The sequence below is a fragment of the Protopterus annectens genome, chromosome 5.part0, assembly GCF_019279795.1.
Source record: "Protopterus annectens isolate FY-2018-M chromosome 5.part0, PAN1.0, whole genome shotgun sequence".
Taxonomy (NCBI): domain Eukaryota; kingdom Metazoa; phylum Chordata; order Ceratodontiformes; family Protopteridae; genus Protopterus; species Protopterus annectens.
Genome location: NC_056735.1, coordinates 1,214,889,668 through 1,214,909,258, shown reverse-complemented (window position 1 = coordinate 1,214,909,258; position 19,591 = coordinate 1,214,889,668). Strand labels below are relative to the sequence as shown.

General features: G+C 37.1%; 1 protein-coding gene across 1 annotated transcript in view; it reads left to right on the top strand.

Annotated features, from left to right (window-relative positions):
• Positions 1 to 19,591, top strand: part of NDC80 (NDC80 kinetochore complex component) — a 2,583,329-nt gene that overhangs the window by 574,317 nt on the left and 1,989,421 nt on the right. The window contains exon 3 of the mRNA XM_044071081.1: positions 1,863 to 1,965. Within this exon, the coding sequence (XP_043927016.1) occupies positions 1,863 to 1,965 (103 nt within the window). The remainder of the gene's footprint in view (positions 1 to 1,862; positions 1,966 to 19,591) is intronic.

Below are 19,591 nucleotides of genomic sequence, written 5' to 3'. Positions count from 1 at the left end.
TAGCCATAATTTCAGAATGGGGGATGGTGTCGAAAGCCTTGGCTAGGTCAAGAAAGGCTTTGTGAACCACCTTACCCTCATCTACGGCTTTGGTGACTGCCTCAAAGAAGTCGATCAGGTTCAGGAGGTATGATCTGCCTTTCACAAACTCGAACTGGGTGGGATCCATAGTTTGGAGGTTACCAATGTCTTTGAGTTCCATGATGAATATGCTCCATGGCCTTGCAGACCAGGCTTGTCAGACTAATAGGGCGATAGTTCCCGGGATCAGTAGGGGCTTCCCTTTGTGGAGTGGGATAACTGTTGCGCTACGCCATAGTAGGCACATAGCCTGATGCGAGGCTATGATTGAACATGGTGCTTAGGTGGGGAGCCAGTTCGTTCTGAAGTTCGTGTAAACTGCAGCCTGGGATGTTGTCCGGTCCCATGGATTCTGTGTTTTTGGCTTTAGAGTGTGCAGCTTTTTACCTGCGTAGTTGTGATTACAGGGACTCTGCATTCTTCCTGTATAGATATGTGCCCTTTATGGGGTGAGAGGGGGGGGTAAAAGTTAGCACTGAACCTATCTGCCAGGATGTTGGTAATATCAGTTGCTTCTGTAATTTTGATGCCGTTGTGCTGTAACTCAGAGCAGATCTGGGTGTTGCCATAGAGATTATTGACATAGCTATAGAATGCTTTGTGAATGTCCTTAGAATCTGTGGCGATTTTTTTTTCATAGCTAGCTTTGGAGGATCTTACAAGGGATCTCAGCTTCTTACCGAGGCTGACCAGGGAGCTCCTCCACTCATGGGATTTTACTCTTTTGCAACAATTTTTCCTTCTGCTGTAGAGTTTGTTTATGGCCGGGGGCCACCAGATTGGCTTCCATTTTTTGGAGGATAGCGTTTTGATTCTGTTTGGGATAGCACGATCCATGCACTCGTGTAAGTGCTTATAGAGTGCATTTGTGTTAGGATTCAGCAGTTGTAACTGTATTCTGTGTCATGAAGTTCACCACTTCTGTCTTAAACATGAAGTTGGCTTTGGAGAAATTTTTTTACCATGGTTTCCTTAATGGGGGATGGGTACGGGATGTGGATGTCAAGGGTGATTAACTTGTGGTCGGATCGGACCAACGAGGAGTTGACTTCACATGTGGAACACCGGTAATTCATGTTGGTAATGACTAGGGCTATGATATTGTTGCCTCTGGTGTGGGTATGGATAAGTTGATCCAGGGCATTGGAGTTTATGAATTCCAGAAAGCATTGTGTAAAGGAGTTGGTTCACGAGTAGTTTTCCCAGTTAATGGTGGGGTAGTTGAAATCACCCATTATTAGGGTGTTTGGTTGAACCCTAATATTTTCCAGTACATCAAGAAAAGAGGAGTGGGAATCCTGGGGCATGGTGGGTGATCTGTAGCAAGCTACAATTTGGATTGCAGTTTTGCCCAGAGTTAGTTGCACTTAGATAACCTCGGATGCATTATGCTGAGCAACTAGCCTGGAGATATGGATGTTCTTAATGAATTATGGACACATCTCCGCCTTTGGTGTTTGGTCCAGGTTACATGGTCGAAAAGTGTGTGATGAGTTATAGCCTGGTAGTGCAGGGGTGCTCTCTGGAGCCTTGAACCAGGTCTCAGTCACTGCACAGATATCTATGTTCTCCATTCATTTCCACCAATAGGTGGATTTTAACCGCTTAAAATTCTGTGCTTCAAATGTTAAATACCTGTTGTGCCCCATTGAACTGTTTCTGCATCCATAACTTCTGTTTTTGTGTGATTAGCTGTAAAAACATTAAACATGATGCTCATTCGCTAATGAACGTGGTGAGGTATCATAGTTAAATGTACTGCTTTTCTTTGTTTTCTGCAGATATCCTTTTCCATTCTCAAAAAGCTCAATGTACACTGTTGGAGCACCTCATACTTGGCCACAGATGGTGGTAGCCTTGGTATGGTTGGTTGATTGCATTAACGTAAGTATTAATTATTCGCATAGAGAGAATATGGATGCTTATAGAAAGCTAACAAATCAGTCGACCAAATAAATGGTATGCAGTTTTGTTGAAGCAGCCTTTCAGACGAGAGATTTTAAATAATGCATGGTTTTATGCTTCTACCTGTTCGTAGCCTGCTGTCTTCTTGTTTATGCTGCTTTATCAACTTCTAGTTCATTCATCCCTGCCCATGGTCCGAGATCTTTCTGGAAGTATTTGTTCCCCTCACAAGTAAGTCGAATGGTGAGGCCATCTGATGTATTGTGGAGCATAAAAATTTGAGCAGGTGGGCATCCATCCTTCAGGCATGACTTCCACATCTAAAGGATATTCCATGAGTGGAGATGCAGTCCTTCCCTTTGCCGAGGATGTGTGTCTGACATTTTGCTAAAAGGAAGAGCAACTTATACCATTCTGTGCAGTTTCCAGAGAAATAAGTACCCTGTCTCATATATATATATATATATATATATATATATATATATATACATATATATATATATATATATATATATATACATACATATATATACATATATATATATATATATATATATATATACATACTTGTATTGTTCAAGTGTATTGTGCATATGTTGCTGAAGTTCATGACATCACTGGAAAAAACAATCTGTAGAAACCAACTCATTTGGCATGGAGGGATAAAGCCCTGATTGTGATCTAGGCAACTTGTGTTCAATTAACAGCACAGGTGTCTTTTTGCAATGGCTTAAAACGGATGGGTGTGTCTGTTGTTGGGGGAAGGGGGCAGAATAGGGTGATCTTATTCCACAGTCCCTTGGAGGAGAGGCAGCAACATTTGTGGTGGTTTTGGAGCTTATGTTCAACTCAGCAAGCCATGAATGCAGTAGCTTTCCTCGGTAGGTTATGGAAGTGTGCATATGCATGAGGAGGCGTGATAGCCTTGCAGAGAAGCAGGTTGAGTATCCTGTGTACAAGGGATATAAGGTATTGACTAAAAGAAAAATTCAATCCTTCCTTGGATGATACTGAAGGTGCAAGCAAGCTGTGTGGCTGCCTGGTTGACAGAGTTTACAGAGTTGAAGGATTTGATGATTGCCAGGCAAAGAGCTAAATACTTAAAAAAAGAAATTGCAGAAGGCATATTCTACCACAGTGGCTGTTCTGCTTTGGTAGTGTTGGGTGGGGCATCTTCTCACCACTGCACAACTTTTCCTAAAAAGACTATAATCTGCGGGACCTATAATCCATTGGTGGTCTAGAACACAAAAAGCTTTCTGCTGTTGCACAAGAGGTGCAAAAAATGAATACAGATACTAAAAATAAATTCAAGAAGTAAATCCTCACCAGTCCTGCACAGTGTGGGCAACATTTCCATTGAAAGTGTGCCTCATCTGGCTGGAGGTCCACTGTTGCAGATGGTTATGATTTTACTTTCTTAGCTCCTTTGGATGCAATTAGTGAAACGTGTCTTGTACTTTTAGCTAGTTCTCTTCAGAAACTTTTATGATGATCTGGCCAGACACAAGTTTCTTCACAGTTTCTGTCACAGGAGTAAAATTTCCAGGTGGATATCTTTACTGTTTTAATGCATTTGGCTTCTGAAGGCTCAATTATTTTACTTTCAACCATACAGGTGCATGGCCAGCAGTGAAGACTTCCCCTCTGTGTTGTCCCTGGGGTGAATATCCAAGGATTGGTTGTTCCCACCTTGCAGACACCCACCTTGTCTTCTGCTTTGTTTATAAGGAGGTTCATTGAGTAGTACATGACACTCGCCAGAAAATTTAACCCTCTGGTGTTCCAGTACTAAACCTCTGGTATAGCCTCCCTGGCTAAAACGGGGGATTCTTTCCACCTGAATTTTTGGATTCTGAATTGAGTAAGGCCTAATCTTTTCAGTACAAATTCTTCACTTTTGGACTATAAATGATGATGAAACAGTCTGATATTGCTGCCTTCAGGAGGACAGCTGTTGGAGAGAGATTCTGAATATAAAGAAGAGGCACATTAAGAATAAATTCCACGAAATCACATAGACCCATAAAGATACTTGGAAGTTGTGAGTGTGGTCAAGCCAAGACCACAGGTGATCCTACAGTGTTCCAAGTATTTGAAGATCCATTTAGAAGCGAGTCCCAGTAGTCTGTCCCTAAGAAACCAGACAAGTTTTGTAAAGTTCAAGAATGCTGTAAATACATGTATTGCCTTCATATCCTTAGGCCAACTCTAATATTCACTTTGTATACAATACCTGTATAAATTGTATGTTGTCTGTCATTTTTCATATAATGCTGTGTATCTAGTGTGTTTACCCCTTGTCTGACACTGAAATCGGTCCAGTGGATGAGGGCTCTACCCAGGTTACCAAATTAAAAGTTAAATAAATGAGTAAGAACGCTGGTGAATTACTTCATTTAAGTAGTCTAAGCTAGTTCCAGATCTAAACACCCTACCCTATGACAGTGAAGGCAGAGTGATTTAGTATTTAATTAAGAGTGTATACAAATCCTTCACTCTTTATTATTTGCTTGGCATATGTGGTAAGAAACTGTGTAATGTCACCCTATCATATGCGTGAAACCAGATCCCACGAGTCCTGACACTTCAGAAAATTAAATCTGTAATTCAAACAAGAAAATATATTTCAAAACTTGCATCCTGATTGGGTAGGTTTTTTAAAAATCTCTTTATTAAGAATTGCTTAATGGCAGCCAGCAGTGATGCATTCCAGATTACATGTGCTTTGTTATTTTCATACATTAACAGCTGCTTCATATCCAATAATTGTAATCATTCACAGCACTAACAATATATAATTCTGGATAACAAATTGACTTTACTCGGTCAGTTGATAACAGCGAGTGTAAAACAATATCTCCCTAAATTCAAGTACATTAAACCTTAGGTTAACAGCTAATGATCTGTTGTCCTCAATGTGTGAACATATTGGTACTAGTAAATAAACCCTTCCATAGAGTGAAGGTTATCCCCCTCCCTTAATCCAAAAGCTGCAGTGGCCACATTACTTACCCACTGCTACCATTCAGTCTCTAACAGACGCACCCTACCTGCATACTGTACGTACTCTCACAGCCATGCAAACACTAGAAAAGTTCCTACAATGCACACTTCCACACACTGCATGAAACCCTCCCATGGCATACAGTGCAGTCTTAGCTTGACAATAGCCCAAGATCATCGCATTGTAACAGTCCTTTGACCCTTTCTTCATTGCAAGTGCTTCTGCACTATAAACCCTTACTTTTCAATGCATTGGTCATTCCTTAATCCTTTCTTCTCTATCTGTGTGCTGACTGCTTCCAGTCTTCATTGACATAGGATAAATACTTCCTCCTGAATACTCCTCCCATCCTTCAGTTTTACAGCTGCCTACTGTCTTCTTTTGCCCAAGGCAGTCATAAGTTTGTCTGTTTTGTCATTTTGTTGCATAGAACTCCTTATACCACACCCCAAGCAAGCTCACAATCCAGATATACTTCATCACTGCTGCAGTATTCCTGACATATTTCCCTTACACCATGCATCCAGCCTATGACCTATGAATGAAGACTGTGTGCTTGTGCATGAGGTACATTATTGCCTCAGGAAACAGTTTGTCAGGAGCCAATACTACATAAAAAATGTTTCAGATAGAGAAAGGAAAATAAAGGGTGCATCTCAGCCAAAGGGAGAACAAAACTTAAGCTTGCCAGATGCAGGGAGAGAGAGTGCATTTACTGCAACTGTGATCTATTCAAACATCTACTGTTATGGTAAGTTCTATCACAGCTGTTCTATATACTTCATTAGAGAATCAGCAAACTGTACATCACCCTGATTGAAGAAAGAATGTTCTCCTGCAGGGTGTTAATGTGCAAGTAATGCCCGCTGACAAATGATTCTGCTTCATAGCAGCATATCAAGCTGCCATGGAGCTCAGTTTTTTTTTTTTTTTTTTTCTCAGTCTAACAGCCACCATTATTTTACACATATTAAGTAGTGATTCTGCTGTTTAGCAAGTATAACATGTAAAACAAACAAAAAAAAGAGTGAGATTGTGTGTGTGTTTGAGAGAGAAAGCGAGAGTGATATTGTGACTGAATGCGTGCATGAAAGCAGCGGAGAACTCAGAGATTAAGAAAGCAGATGGGACCGATCTTGTGAGAGAATGTGTGCATGAAAGCAGAGGATTGTGTGTGTGTGTATTTATGCGAGTGAAAGCACAAGAAACTGTGTATGAGAGAGAATGGTCTCTATGTAAAATTGTTTTACTTATTTTTTTTATGCACTATATTATTTTTTTATATATGAAGTGGAGTACAGCATAATGATTCTGAGAGAATCAGCACAGAGCAGGACATTTGCTTTTAAGAATTTAAGTGATTTTGTACCAACTCACCACCCATTAGTTGAAGCATTCCTTAAGTTAACAGAGGAGGAATTGTATAGTTACTATAATACTCAACTGGGACCCCAAAAACAGAAGAGGCGGGATAACTTGAGCTTTCGGGAACGTCAGTGTCTGAGGAAATTGCAGAATGATCCTACCATTATAATTAGACCAGCTGATAAATGTGGGAAAGTTGTAGTATTGGATATGTTATTTTATACGGAGGCTATGTCCTCCATGTTACAGGACAGGTTCTATGAACCTACTTCCATGGAACAGGTTCACTCTGTAGTCATACATATTCATGACACGCTTTATGACATTCTTAGAAGTAATTTAATAAATAAGGAGCTATATGGATACCTTATGATTTATACACCCACTATACCGATTATACAAGGTCTCCCCAAGGTACACAAAAATATGAAGAACCCACCCATGAGACCCATAGTTTCTGGCCGTGGTTGGGTAACTGAACACCTTTCAGTTTTTGTGGAGAAACATCTGAGATGTGTATTGAATGACAATGTTACAGTCTTGAAGGATTCCAAGCAATTTTTGATTGATCTGTATGAATGTATTGGACACCATGATAGAATCTCTAGTTGTACTTCTGTGACTTTTGACATTCAATCCCTATTTACTGTAATACCTAATGATATAGGACTTGATTATGTGTTAAATTATCTGAAAGCACACAGTACTTACACTGCAGTATTGATAGACCTCATAGTTCATTTTCTAGAACTGGTCTTGGAGAACAACTTATTCCTTTTCCAAGACCAGATCTATAAACAGCGTGATGGCGTAGCTATGGCACTCCATGTGCAAGTTGCTACGCCAACATGTTCCTTGCATATTGGGAGGAACATGTTTTATTTAAGAATGCACTTTTCTGTGAACATGTGGTGTTCTACAGAAGGTTTGTTGATTACCTTTTTGTTCTTTGGAATGGAACATCAGAACAGCTGGAATCAATGCTATCCATTATGAATGATTTAACTACATTCCTTACTTTTACCATGAACTATTCCACACATGGAATTGATTTTTTAGACCTATATATTGAGAGATTAACAGATGATATGATAAATACGGGGGTCTATCGCAAGGCATGTTACTGCAATTCCTTGTTATTAAGGTCTAGTATGCACCCACGATTTGTTTTTAAGAATATAATGAAAGGACAGGCCATTAGAGCCTCGAGATTGAACCCCACTGAACAGGGATTTATCTCAGAATTATACAATCTGAGAAATAGATTACTGACCCGGGGATACAAGGATAATGAGATTATACCATATATGGAGGAAGCATACATGTCACGCACCACTTCAGGTGCACCATACTTTTGAACCAGGGTCCAAGATCAAACCGTTGGAGATCATGTTAAACAGATCTATTAAATTTTCTATTCTGTATACTTCTGATCAATATCAGTTAAAGGAAATTATTAGCAAACATTGGGATATTCTCCTGGTTGATGATGATTTGAAACGCATTGTGGGGGAGACACCAAGTTTCCTATTTCGGAATAAGAGCAACCTAAAGCGATTGCTTTGTCACCCCAGACATGATAGGATTATAAAGAACACTGGTCACACTAAACCCTGTGGTCACTGCAACTTCTGTTCATTTATTGATAGCAGTGAGGTGTTTATATAGCCGGATTTACACACCATTTTCTCCATCAAGGCAGATGCAGATTGTATGACACCTAATGTGGTGTATTTAGCTACTTGTCAGGCATGCCCGAGTTTGTATGTTGGTAAAACTAACCGGCCGTTAAGGGATAGAATGAGAAAGGGCACTTTACACAATGCCTTAGCAAAACATATAATCACCAATGACAATGATCATACTTTCTTGTTCCGGGTCCTAGAGATAATTGTTGTGAATAAGAGGGGTGGTAATACTATGAATCTTACTGAATCTAAGGAGACTGACTGGATCATTCGTTTGAAAGCTGATAGGGGGCATGGGTTGAATGATAGAGCTTCTATAAAACCTAAGCTGAGACAACGCACGCACATAAAATGAACTATCATTTATTTGTATATGTTCTTGATTATGTATTTTATCAACATTAACTTATCAGAATGTTTATTTATATGTTTTTAGGTCACTATGCAAGTTTTATATATTTTTGTCTTACTTTACATTAACATGTTTATATATGGGAGAGTTCTTTAAATTCTCCAGTATTGCTTTTAATTGTTTAAATTGTTTTAATTGATTAATTGAGCTGCTTATATAAGGGGAGGTTTACTGTGACTTTTATACAAGGATCTGAAGAAGCTGTAATGGTGAAAGCGCTCATCTGTATGTTATAAGTGCACATTCTTAGAATTAAATTTGGAGTTTTGTTCTTACTTCTGCTGTACTCCACTTCCTTTGTGACTTACATTATATCTACCTCACGGAACTGCAGTGTTTGCTTGCTGAGCAGTGGATTTTACTTTACTTTTTTATATATGTTTGATGTGAAATGCTTCCTCCAACATCATTAACATATACTACAGCAAGTTTGAAACATTAGGCAGAGGAACTATTTTACATTAAAAATATATAAAAAAAAATAATATAGTACATAAAAAAAAAAAGTAAGTAAAACAATTTTACAGGGAGACCATTCTCAAAGTGCAATAATGCTGTCTTGGGTGTGTGTTAATGTATAATTAACACCCTTCCAGGGGTGTAGAGGCTCTTTGCCTGCAGCGTCATGCCTCCTAACACCCCTGGCAGGTGTTAATTACACATTAACACACACCCTAATAAACCACACGAAATCAACAACTAAATAACCAAAAAGAGTAAAAACGGACAAAGCAGCTACAGCACGGACTGTTTAATGTTAGCGCTTTCGGTTGAGGATATTCCTCCACCTTCTTCAGACGTATACAATACAAAAAACCACAGCACCACTTTTTATACATAATAAGCAAACTAATTAAAAGCAATTAAATAATTAATTAAATTAAATACTTCATTACTACAACGCAATAATTTAAAGGACTAATACCTTTAAACACACACATAAATATAAAAATATATGATAGTACCATTAACTAAACCATGTTCTCTACGTAAATTTCTTATAAATAGAAAACAATACTGGTGAAATGTTTGTGTTAACGAATTGATATTAAAGTTAATGAAAATAGAATAATAAAATAAAATCAAATACAGCTACTGTCAACCCTCCAAAATACGTATAAATATATTGTTAAATGAACATTCAATGCAATTGAATAATACTACATCCTGTATAGGGAAACCCAATGACTTTATAAATGCATCTACACATGTTCTCTCTAAAAATAAAAATGAAATTAAAGGAAAAAAACAATCATGAAAACATAATAATAATAATAATAATAATAATAATAATAACTGTTTTCATTAATAGCAATATTACAATTAAAAGGAACCAAATGTTTGTTGCATGAATCTGTCTAACTCTTAATACAAAAACCATGGAGATGTTGTCACAATAAAAGGCATAGTAACAACCTCATCTCTTCAGTGCTTTTAATTTGAGGATGCATTTAATAGATGCATACTCATTCATCCCTGGGGGTAAATGGGCAAGTGTTCTAATTTGCCATAAGACCTCCTGTTCTTCAAGCCACAGTTGCCATGGGCCCCCCTTGAGGCATGTTTTTACCTGTTGTACAACAGAAAATAGAAAAGAGTGCTCAGGATGTTAACAAATATGCTTGGAAAGTGCATTGGTAGTGTCCCTTCTCCCTGTAGCATAAAGATGTTCATAAACTCTTTTCTTAAATGACCTCTCTGTTTTACCAATGTAAAACGAGGGACATCTCCTGCACAACGCAACATACACTACACCTTTGCTTTCACAATTGTGTTTGTCATTGATGGAATAATTTTTGCCATTGATGTTCACCTTATTACCTGGTAAAATATGTTTACACTGTGGGCACATCCCACATTTTGACATGCCCATACTCAACTTTGTGGTTTTAACAACTGTCTTTTCGAAAAGATTCTTTAAGTTGACCCCTCTCCTGTATGTAAAGGTTGGATGAGGTCCTATCACTTTGGCCAAAGACTCGTCCTCCAAGATAATGTTCCAATTTTTGGAGATGATGCCCCTAATTAGGTTGAAATCAATGCAATAAGTAAAAAGGAAATTGATAGATGGTAGTTCTCCTGTTTTGATCTTTTGTGCTACATGCATTGTTCCCCCTCCCAGTAAGGGCCTAAAATGGCCTGTTTCTCTTTTAACCTGAACTTCGTCCATCACCTCTTTTATTAGAGAATTCGGATAGCCTCTCATAGCAAACTTTAAGCTTAGATTTTCACATTCACTAACAAAATCCTGTTTTTCAGACACCATTCTTGCCGCTCTGACAAATTGCCCTTTCACCACACTTCTCTTTTGGTGAAAAGGATGCCTACTAGAGAAGTGGAGATAGGAATTTGAATGAGTTGGCTTTCTATGAATCACTGACTTAAATTTGCTGTTAGGAATGTCTTTACTCAGTTTGACATCTAAGAAACAAATCTCCTCTACCCCAGTAGAATAGGTAAGTTGTAGGAAATCGGTCATTTTTGAAATGCTGTTAATAAATTCAGGAATCAAATCCAATGAACCCTTTCCATAAAAAACACATGTCATGTTGGTACCTAATGTACCAAGTGACATTTTGTTGGTACATGTCGTTTTGGAATAAGCACTGGTGTTCCCAGTGTGCAAGTACACTGTTTGCGAAACTACATCCACAGGGAGACCCCATGGCAATACCCGTCTTTTGGAGAAAGAACTGATCTTTGAACACCAAAAAGTTGTTTGATAATACTAAATCTAAAAGTGTTTCCACTAGGTACATTTGCTCATTAGAAGCCTCTTTACGCAACATAAAATTTCTTGTCCACTCAATACCCAACTGATGAGGGATAACCGTGTACAAGTCCTTAATGTCTACCACAAGGAAAATGAGATCTTCATCAAATTCAATTTTATCAATATGTTGCAAAAAGCCCCAGGAATCTTTACAAATGTGTGGCTCATTTCTTAATAGAGGTTTAAGGATGCCATCAACTAGTTTGGCACAGGCATACGTGATAGAACAACCAAACACATGAAACCTCTCACGTGGAGCGATGCATGGCCAACCAAATTACGCAAATTACACAACGGCCAGCAAGTACTGTTCCAAAACCATTTTATTGACAAATACACAAAGGATATAAAAATATATCCTGCTCCAAACCGGTTTCGGTTCCCCTTCTTCAGTGGAGCTGAAAAATATGAAAAAGCCAAACACAACATCTGATTCCCTTTTATAATGTCAGTCAACACTTTAGACCAATCAAAATTCAAACATATGTTCTTAATATTAAGTAAACCCAGCATCCATATTGTGAATATACCTCAGTATTATTTAAACAAATATGGGCTTACCACAATGCCCTACATGTATATATATCAAATAATATATGTGAACATAAATTAAACATAAAATGAATGAATAAATAAAAAATAAAAATAAAATTTTTTTTGTGTATTTTTGTATATTTTTTTCACATTATCAAACTCAAATATGAATATGTAGAACAAATTATTTCATAAATAGAAACAATACTTTATAAATATATCATTGATAAATTGTAATATAATAATCTATGTTATATAGGATATATCCATCATAATAATACATAGATATATATCACAAGAAATGTATTATAGGTGATCATTAATACCTGGCGGGAATAATGCACCCAAATGTATGATCCAATATTTCTCCTTTTCTGTCAAAATGTTATCCCAGCCTTGTTGATGACTCCTATCACCAACAATCCTGTCAATAATAGTGAACTTGAATTTTGCCGTGGGATGTTTCATAGTGTGTAGATAAAGGGCATTAGTAGATGTTTTGTTTTTAATGTTACTTCTATGTTCCCCAATTCTGATTCTAAGAGGCCTAGAAGTCTTTCCCACATAAAATGCAGAGCATTGACAAATGGCAAGATATATCACCCAACTCATCGAGCAATTACCAAAAAATTTTAAATCATAAACTTTGCTGGTATTGGCACTACTAAAAGATTTAGTTTTATTAATATCCAAACAAGACATACAATGTCCACAAGGATAGATGCCAATCAATTCTTTGCCCATAATGGTGAGCTGTTTATACCTTGCCCCTCCACTGCTATGATGTTTGAAGTGTGAAAACATAGAGCCTAAAGTTTTGCCCTTTCTATAAGAAAATTGGCGTGTCCCCAGATGTTGTCTAAGAATGTCATTAGCCATCAAGATATTCCAATTTCTCTCTATCACTCCTCTAATAACTTGATTATTCCTGCCATAGGTAGTGACCAATCTCATAACTTCATCCCCTTTTTTATCTTGTTGATGGTCTTTATATTGTATGAGTTGGTCCCTAGTTTTATTGTCTGACATATATTTGGCAGATTTGATATCAAACACAGCATACCCTCTATCATAGAATCTATTCATAAGATCCAAACTGGCTATCTCATAGTCTTCATGACTGGAATTAATTCTTTTGATCGACAGAATTGAGATTTTGGGATGTTCGGACAGTGTGGGGATGCATGCTTTCGAGGCATGTAGCAGTGTATTGTATTGGGATATTTCCTATATATTTTAGTACCTAGTGTGTCATCTGGCTTCCTATATACACTGACATCCAAGAATTCAATATTGGACCTACTACTATTAATAGTAAATTCAATGCCCCAAGGGTTACTATTAAGGTAGTCCAGAAATTCTTTAAGATATTCCGCATCCGCCACACCATCCAACAATCATCAAGATATCTGCCAGATATCTATTTCTCTGATGTAAATATTGTGAGATGTGTCATAAATTAAGTATTCTTCTAAATACGCCATGAATAGATCTGCGTATATGGGTGCAAAAGATGCACCCATAGCAGTGCCTTGTAACTGCCAATAGCAGTCACCTTGAAAGAAGAATACATTTTTGTTCAAAACATGCTCACACATACAGATCAAAAGTGTATTAAATCCAGGCCGATATAGGTTGGATTTCTCAAGCCAATATTGTAATGCTTGAAGACCCGCCAATGGGGAATACTGTATAAAGATCTTACATCCAAAGTACAGAGTAGCCAGTCTGGTTCAAGTTCCATCTCTGCTATGATTTGTAAAAACTGTATAGTATCTTTAATCCTAGCTCTTACCTGAGTTAACAAAGGTTTTAAATATTCAGTCAAAAAAACTGAAAGTGGTTCCGTCAAAGAACCATGACCAGACACAATTGGACGGCCAGGTGGGGAAGTCAGGGATTTATGGATTTTAGGCAGTAGATAAAGTATCTGTTTATTAGGATCATTAACTGTCAAATGTTTAACAATGGTATTGGACAAAATACCATTTTCAACTGCACTACTCAGGAACTCATCAATTTCCTTTTTAAAAGTAGTGGTAGGATCAATGTCCATTTTCCTATAACATTTTTGATCTGATAATTGTCTTAATCCTTCCTGTATATAATAATCTATATCCAAAATCACTACTGCCCCACCTTTATCTGCCCTGACAATAGCTATGTCATTGTTATTTTTTAATTCCTCAAGTGCCTGTCTTTCAGTGTGCTGAATATTGTCTGACAAAATGTTAAAGCCATATGGCGGAAAATGTAAATCTAAGTACTGCCTGTTGAAAGGCTGTAACATGCATATTAGCAGGAGGTTGAAAGGTAGATTTGAGAAACCTAAATTCAGTAGATCTTTGAGCTATATTATTTGTCTGATCTGAAAAGAATATCTTAAGGTTTAAGCGGCAAAATTCCAAAATATCTTTTACAGTTTGATATTGATCACAAAAAAATCCGGGTACAAACCCTAAACCTTTATTCAATATTTTTTCTTGTTCCAATGTTAATTCCACCTTAGACAGATTAAGCACATTTTGAAATGTAGTAGTTACATCTATTTCAGAAGGGCTTGCACTATTCCATCCATTGATTCCAGATCTGAACCTATTGCGGTGTTTCCTCCCCAGCGTCGTGTCTTCTTACCCCAAAGGGGTAGGTATATTACTTCTTTTTATGAGGTGAGAGGTCAGAGTAACCCCTCACTGTCAGTGGAGAAGACTCATCACCCGAGGTGCTGGTATATGTCTGTTCTCTATTCTTAAGAATTGGTCTAGGTCGTTTCTTAGCTTTGGCACCACTCCTACCCATAGACATATCTTTAAATCTCACTGATTTCTGAAGCTCAAAGGGCGTCCTCTAAGCGTAATCATTAACGTCCCTATGAAATTTTTAACTTTCCTCTCTTTCGTCAATTTGTCATACTGGGTCAATTCTTTTTGATAAATTGGCAACCAACATTCATAATTGGTGTTGGATTCAAATTGTTTACAAATACTGCTTAACTCTTTAATCTCAACAATATTTAAATCTATTGTCCTTTCATAATAATCTGTCAATATTTGTACGAACTTCATGGATCCCTCTTGAACTGCCTCAAACCACTCATTGGTCAGCCTCTCTTCAGATCTGCTGACCATGGGCTTTAACTTGATTCTAAGTCCACGTGGCACTAGTTTTTTATGTAAGTAAGCCTTAAATAGGCGTAGATGCCATATATTTGCTCTCAGCCCCTTAAGGGCTTTTTCCAGATTGCAAAATGCAAATTGGCATCCATCACTAGAAGGAGTGGTCTGTTGATCCATAGAACTGTTGCTTGAGATCGATTCCAGTCCGAAGACCTGGATATCTTCTCTATCAGCACACATACCCTGCAATATACTGTCCAAATTCATGGTAACTATCCCAGCAAATCCTAAATAGGGAGATTGTGGTGCCAAAACTAGAAAAAGACTCAAATAACTTCTGCCAAAACAAGGCACAAATATATAGTATCCAATTATAATGGAATCTATAACATATACAAATACCAGTAACTCAGGAAAAAACCAGCTACACTAAGTCCAGCTAACCAATATTGACCAAATTACATAAAATCCAAGGTAGATGGAAAACCTTATAAGGACCTAAAAAATGGCCAATGGATGAATAATAGTACTAACTACAAAATAGAATCAGTTCCAAAAATGCGTAACCAATCCAATCCAATTGTATTTTTTGAATAACATAGTCAAATCATTAGCAAGATAAGCAGTCTCTAACTTGCAGAATATATATAATACAAAAGGTATTGAAAGGTAAATGTCTAGTTGAAAAATACAATCTTATATCACAATAACCAATTGACTGATAAATAGGTACTGTTCTAACTCAAACTAAAATATCAACTCCTATCTGATAGTTTATAAGAACAAAGCATGCCTAAATATAGGTAATGCAGAAAATTCTGAATATTAGTAACTAATAGAACACACAGTCTTATGACCTAATATTTATAGTAAGACCAGTAATAATATATTTTCCACACCTTAGAACTCAAAAGGCATAAAAATACCTTTATAATATTCAATCCAGCAGTATACCTACATATTCAGTTCTATAAGTATGACACATCATATATGGGTGATATCACCCTATACTGTATATCCAAAGTTCCAAATACTTGTATTATCATCATATTATCATATACCTAAAAAGGCCTCTGGACTATACCAAAAATAAAAATCAAGCATAATCCAAACCATCTCCAGTATATCATAAAAATCCATCCAATCTAATATCGACAATTCCAAGAGCCACAAGCCAGTCAATTTTCAAACAATGTCAACAGAGTACACAAATAACCCCAAACATAGGCTTATGATTGTGTGGACATAATTATAACCATAGGTTCAAGCCCTCATCACTGGGTCGGAGCGCGGACGGAAGGGGGCCGCCTCTCTCCAGCAGTGCACCGCACGTTCGTGGGGAACCGGGTGCTAAATCATTCGTAGACGACCTGATTCTGTCCACACAATCATAAGCCTATGTTTGGGGTTATATGTGTACTCTGTTGACATTGTTTGAAAATTGACTGGCTTGTGGCTCTTGGAATTGTCGATATTAGATTGGATGGATTTTTATGATATACTGGAGATGGTTTGGATTATGCTAGATTTTTATTTTTGGTATAGTCCAGAGGCCTTTTTAGGTATATGATAATATGATGATAATACAAGTATTTGGAACTTTGGATATACAGTATAGGGTGATATCACCCATATATGATGTGTCATACTTATAGAACTGAATATGTAGGTATACTGCTGGATTGAATATTATAAAGGTATTTTTATGCCTTTTGAGTTCTAAGGTGTGGAAAATATATTATTACTGGTCTTACTATAAATATTAGGTCATAAGACTGTGTGTTCTATTAGTTACTAATATTCAGAATTTTCTGCATTACCTATATTTAGGCATGCTTTGTTCTTATAAACTATCAGATAGGAGTTGATATTTTAGTTTGAGTTAGAACAGTACCTATTTATCAGTCAATTGGTTATTGTGATATAAGATTGTATTTTCAACTAGACATTTACCTTTCAATACCTTTTGTATTATATATATTCTGCAAGTTAGAGACTGCTTATCTTGCTAATGATTGACTATGTTATTCAAAAAATACAATTGATTGGATTACGATTTTGAACTGATTCTATTTTGTAGTTAGTACTATTATTCATCCATTGGCCATTTTTTAGGTCCTTATAAGGTTTTCCATCTACCTTGGATTTTATGTAATTTGGTCAATATTGGTTAGCTGGACTTAGTGTAGCTGGTTTTTTCCTGAGTTACTGGTATTTGTATATGTTATAGATTCCATTATAATTGGATACTATATATTCGTGCCTTGTTTTGGCAGAAGTTATTTGAGTCTTTTTCTAGTTTTGGCACCACAATCTCCCTATTTAGGATTTGCTGGGATAGTTACCATGAATTTGGACAGTATATTGCAGGGTATGTGTGCTGATAGAGAAGATATCCAGGTCTTCGGACTGGAATCGATCTCAAGCAACAGTTCTATGGATCAACAGACCACTCCTTCTAGTGATGGATGCCAATTTGCATTTTGCAATCTGGAAAAGCCCTTAAGGGCTGAGAGCAAATATATGGCATCTACGCCTATTTAAGGCTTACTTACATAAAAACTAGTGCCACGTGGACTTAGAATCGTTAAAGCCCATGGTCAGCAGATCTGAAGAGAGGCTGACCAATGAGTGGTTTGAGGCAGTTCAAGAGGGATCCATGAAGTTCGTGACAAATATTGACAGATTATTATGAAAGGACAATAGATTTAAATATTGTTGAGATTAAAGAGTTAAGCAGTATTTGTAAACAATTTGAATCCAACACCAATTATGTGCGTTGGTTGCCAATTTATCAAAAGAATTGACCCAGTATGACAAATTGACAAAGAGAGGAAAGTTAAAAATTTCATAGGGACGTTAATGATTACGCTAGAGGACGCCCCTTTGAGCTTCAGAAATCAGTGAGATTTAAAGATATGTCTATGGGTAGGAGGTGCCAAAGCTAAGAAACGACCTAGACCAATTCTTAAGAATAGAGAACAGACATATACCAGCACCTCGGTGATGAGTCTTCTCCCACTGACAGTGAGGGTTACTTCTGACCTCTCACCTAAAAAAGAAGTAATATACCTACCCCTTTGGGGTAAGAAGACACGACGAGGGAGGAAACACCGCAATAGGTTCAGATCTGGAATCAATGGATGGAATAGTGCAAGCTCTTCTGAAATAGATGTAACTACTACATTTCAAAATGTGCTTAATCTGTCTAAGGTGGAATTAACATTGGAACAAGAAAAAATATTGAATAAAGGTTTAGGGTTTGTACCCGGATTTTTTTGTGATCAATATCAAACTGTAAAAGATATTTTGGAATTTTGCCGTCGTTTAAACCTTAAGATATTCTTTTCAGATCAGACAAATAATATAGCTCAAAGATCTACTGAATTTAGGTTTCTCAAATCTACCTTTCAACCTCCTGCTAATATGCATGTTACAGCCTTTCAACAGGCAGTACTTAGGGATTTACATTTTCCGCCATATGGCTTTAACATTTTGTCAGACAATATTCAGCACACTGAAAGACAGGCACTTGAGGAATTAAAAAATAACAATGACATAGCTATTGTCAGGGCAGATAAAGGTGGGGCAGTAGTGATTTTGGATATAGATTATTATATACAGGAAGGATTAAGACAATTATCAGATCAAAAATGTTATAGGAAAATGGACATTGATCCTACCACTACTTTTAAAAAGGAAATTGATGAGTTCCTGAGTAGTGCAGTTGAAAATGGTATTTTGTCCAATACCATTGTTAAACATTTGACAGTTAATGATCCTAATAAACAGATACTTTATCTACTGCCTAAAATCCATAAATCCCTGACTTCCCCACTGGTCCATTCATTGTGTCTGGTCATGGTTCTTTGACGGAACCACTTTCAGTTTTTGACTGAATATTTAAAACCTTTGTTAACTCAGGTAAGAGCTAGGATTAAAGATACTACACAGTTTTACAAATCATAGCAGAGATGGAACTTGAACCAGACTGGCTACTCTGTACTTTGGATGTAAGATCTTTATACACCAGTATTCCCATTGGGTCTTCAAGCATTACAATATTGGCTTGAGAAATCCAACCTATATCGGCCTGGATTTAATACACTTTGATCTGTATGTGTGAGCATGTTTTGAACAAAATGTATTCTTCTTTCAAGGTGACTGCTATTGGCAGTTACAGACTGCTATGGGTGCATCTTTTGCACCCATATACGCAGATCTATTCATGGCGTATTTAGAAGAATACTTAATTTATGACACATCTCACAATATTTACATCGTAGAAATAGATATCTGGCGCAGATATCTTGATGATTGTTGGATGGTGTGGTGGGCGGATGCGGAATATCTTAAAGAATTTGTGGACTACCTTAATAGTAACCCTTGGGGCATTGAATTTACTATTAATAGTAGTAGGTCCAATATTGAATTCTTGGATGTCAGTGTATATAGGAAGCCAGATGACACACTAGGTACTAAAATATATAGGAAATATCCCGAATACAATACACTGCTACATGCCTCGAGCATGCATCCCCGCCACACTGTCCGGAACATCCCAAAATCTCAATTCTGTCGCATCAAAAGAATTAATTCCAGTCATGAAGACTATGAGATAGCCAGTTTGGATCTTATGAATAGATTCTATGATAGAGGGTATGCTGTGTTTGATATCAAATCTGCCAAATATATGTCAGACAATAAAAC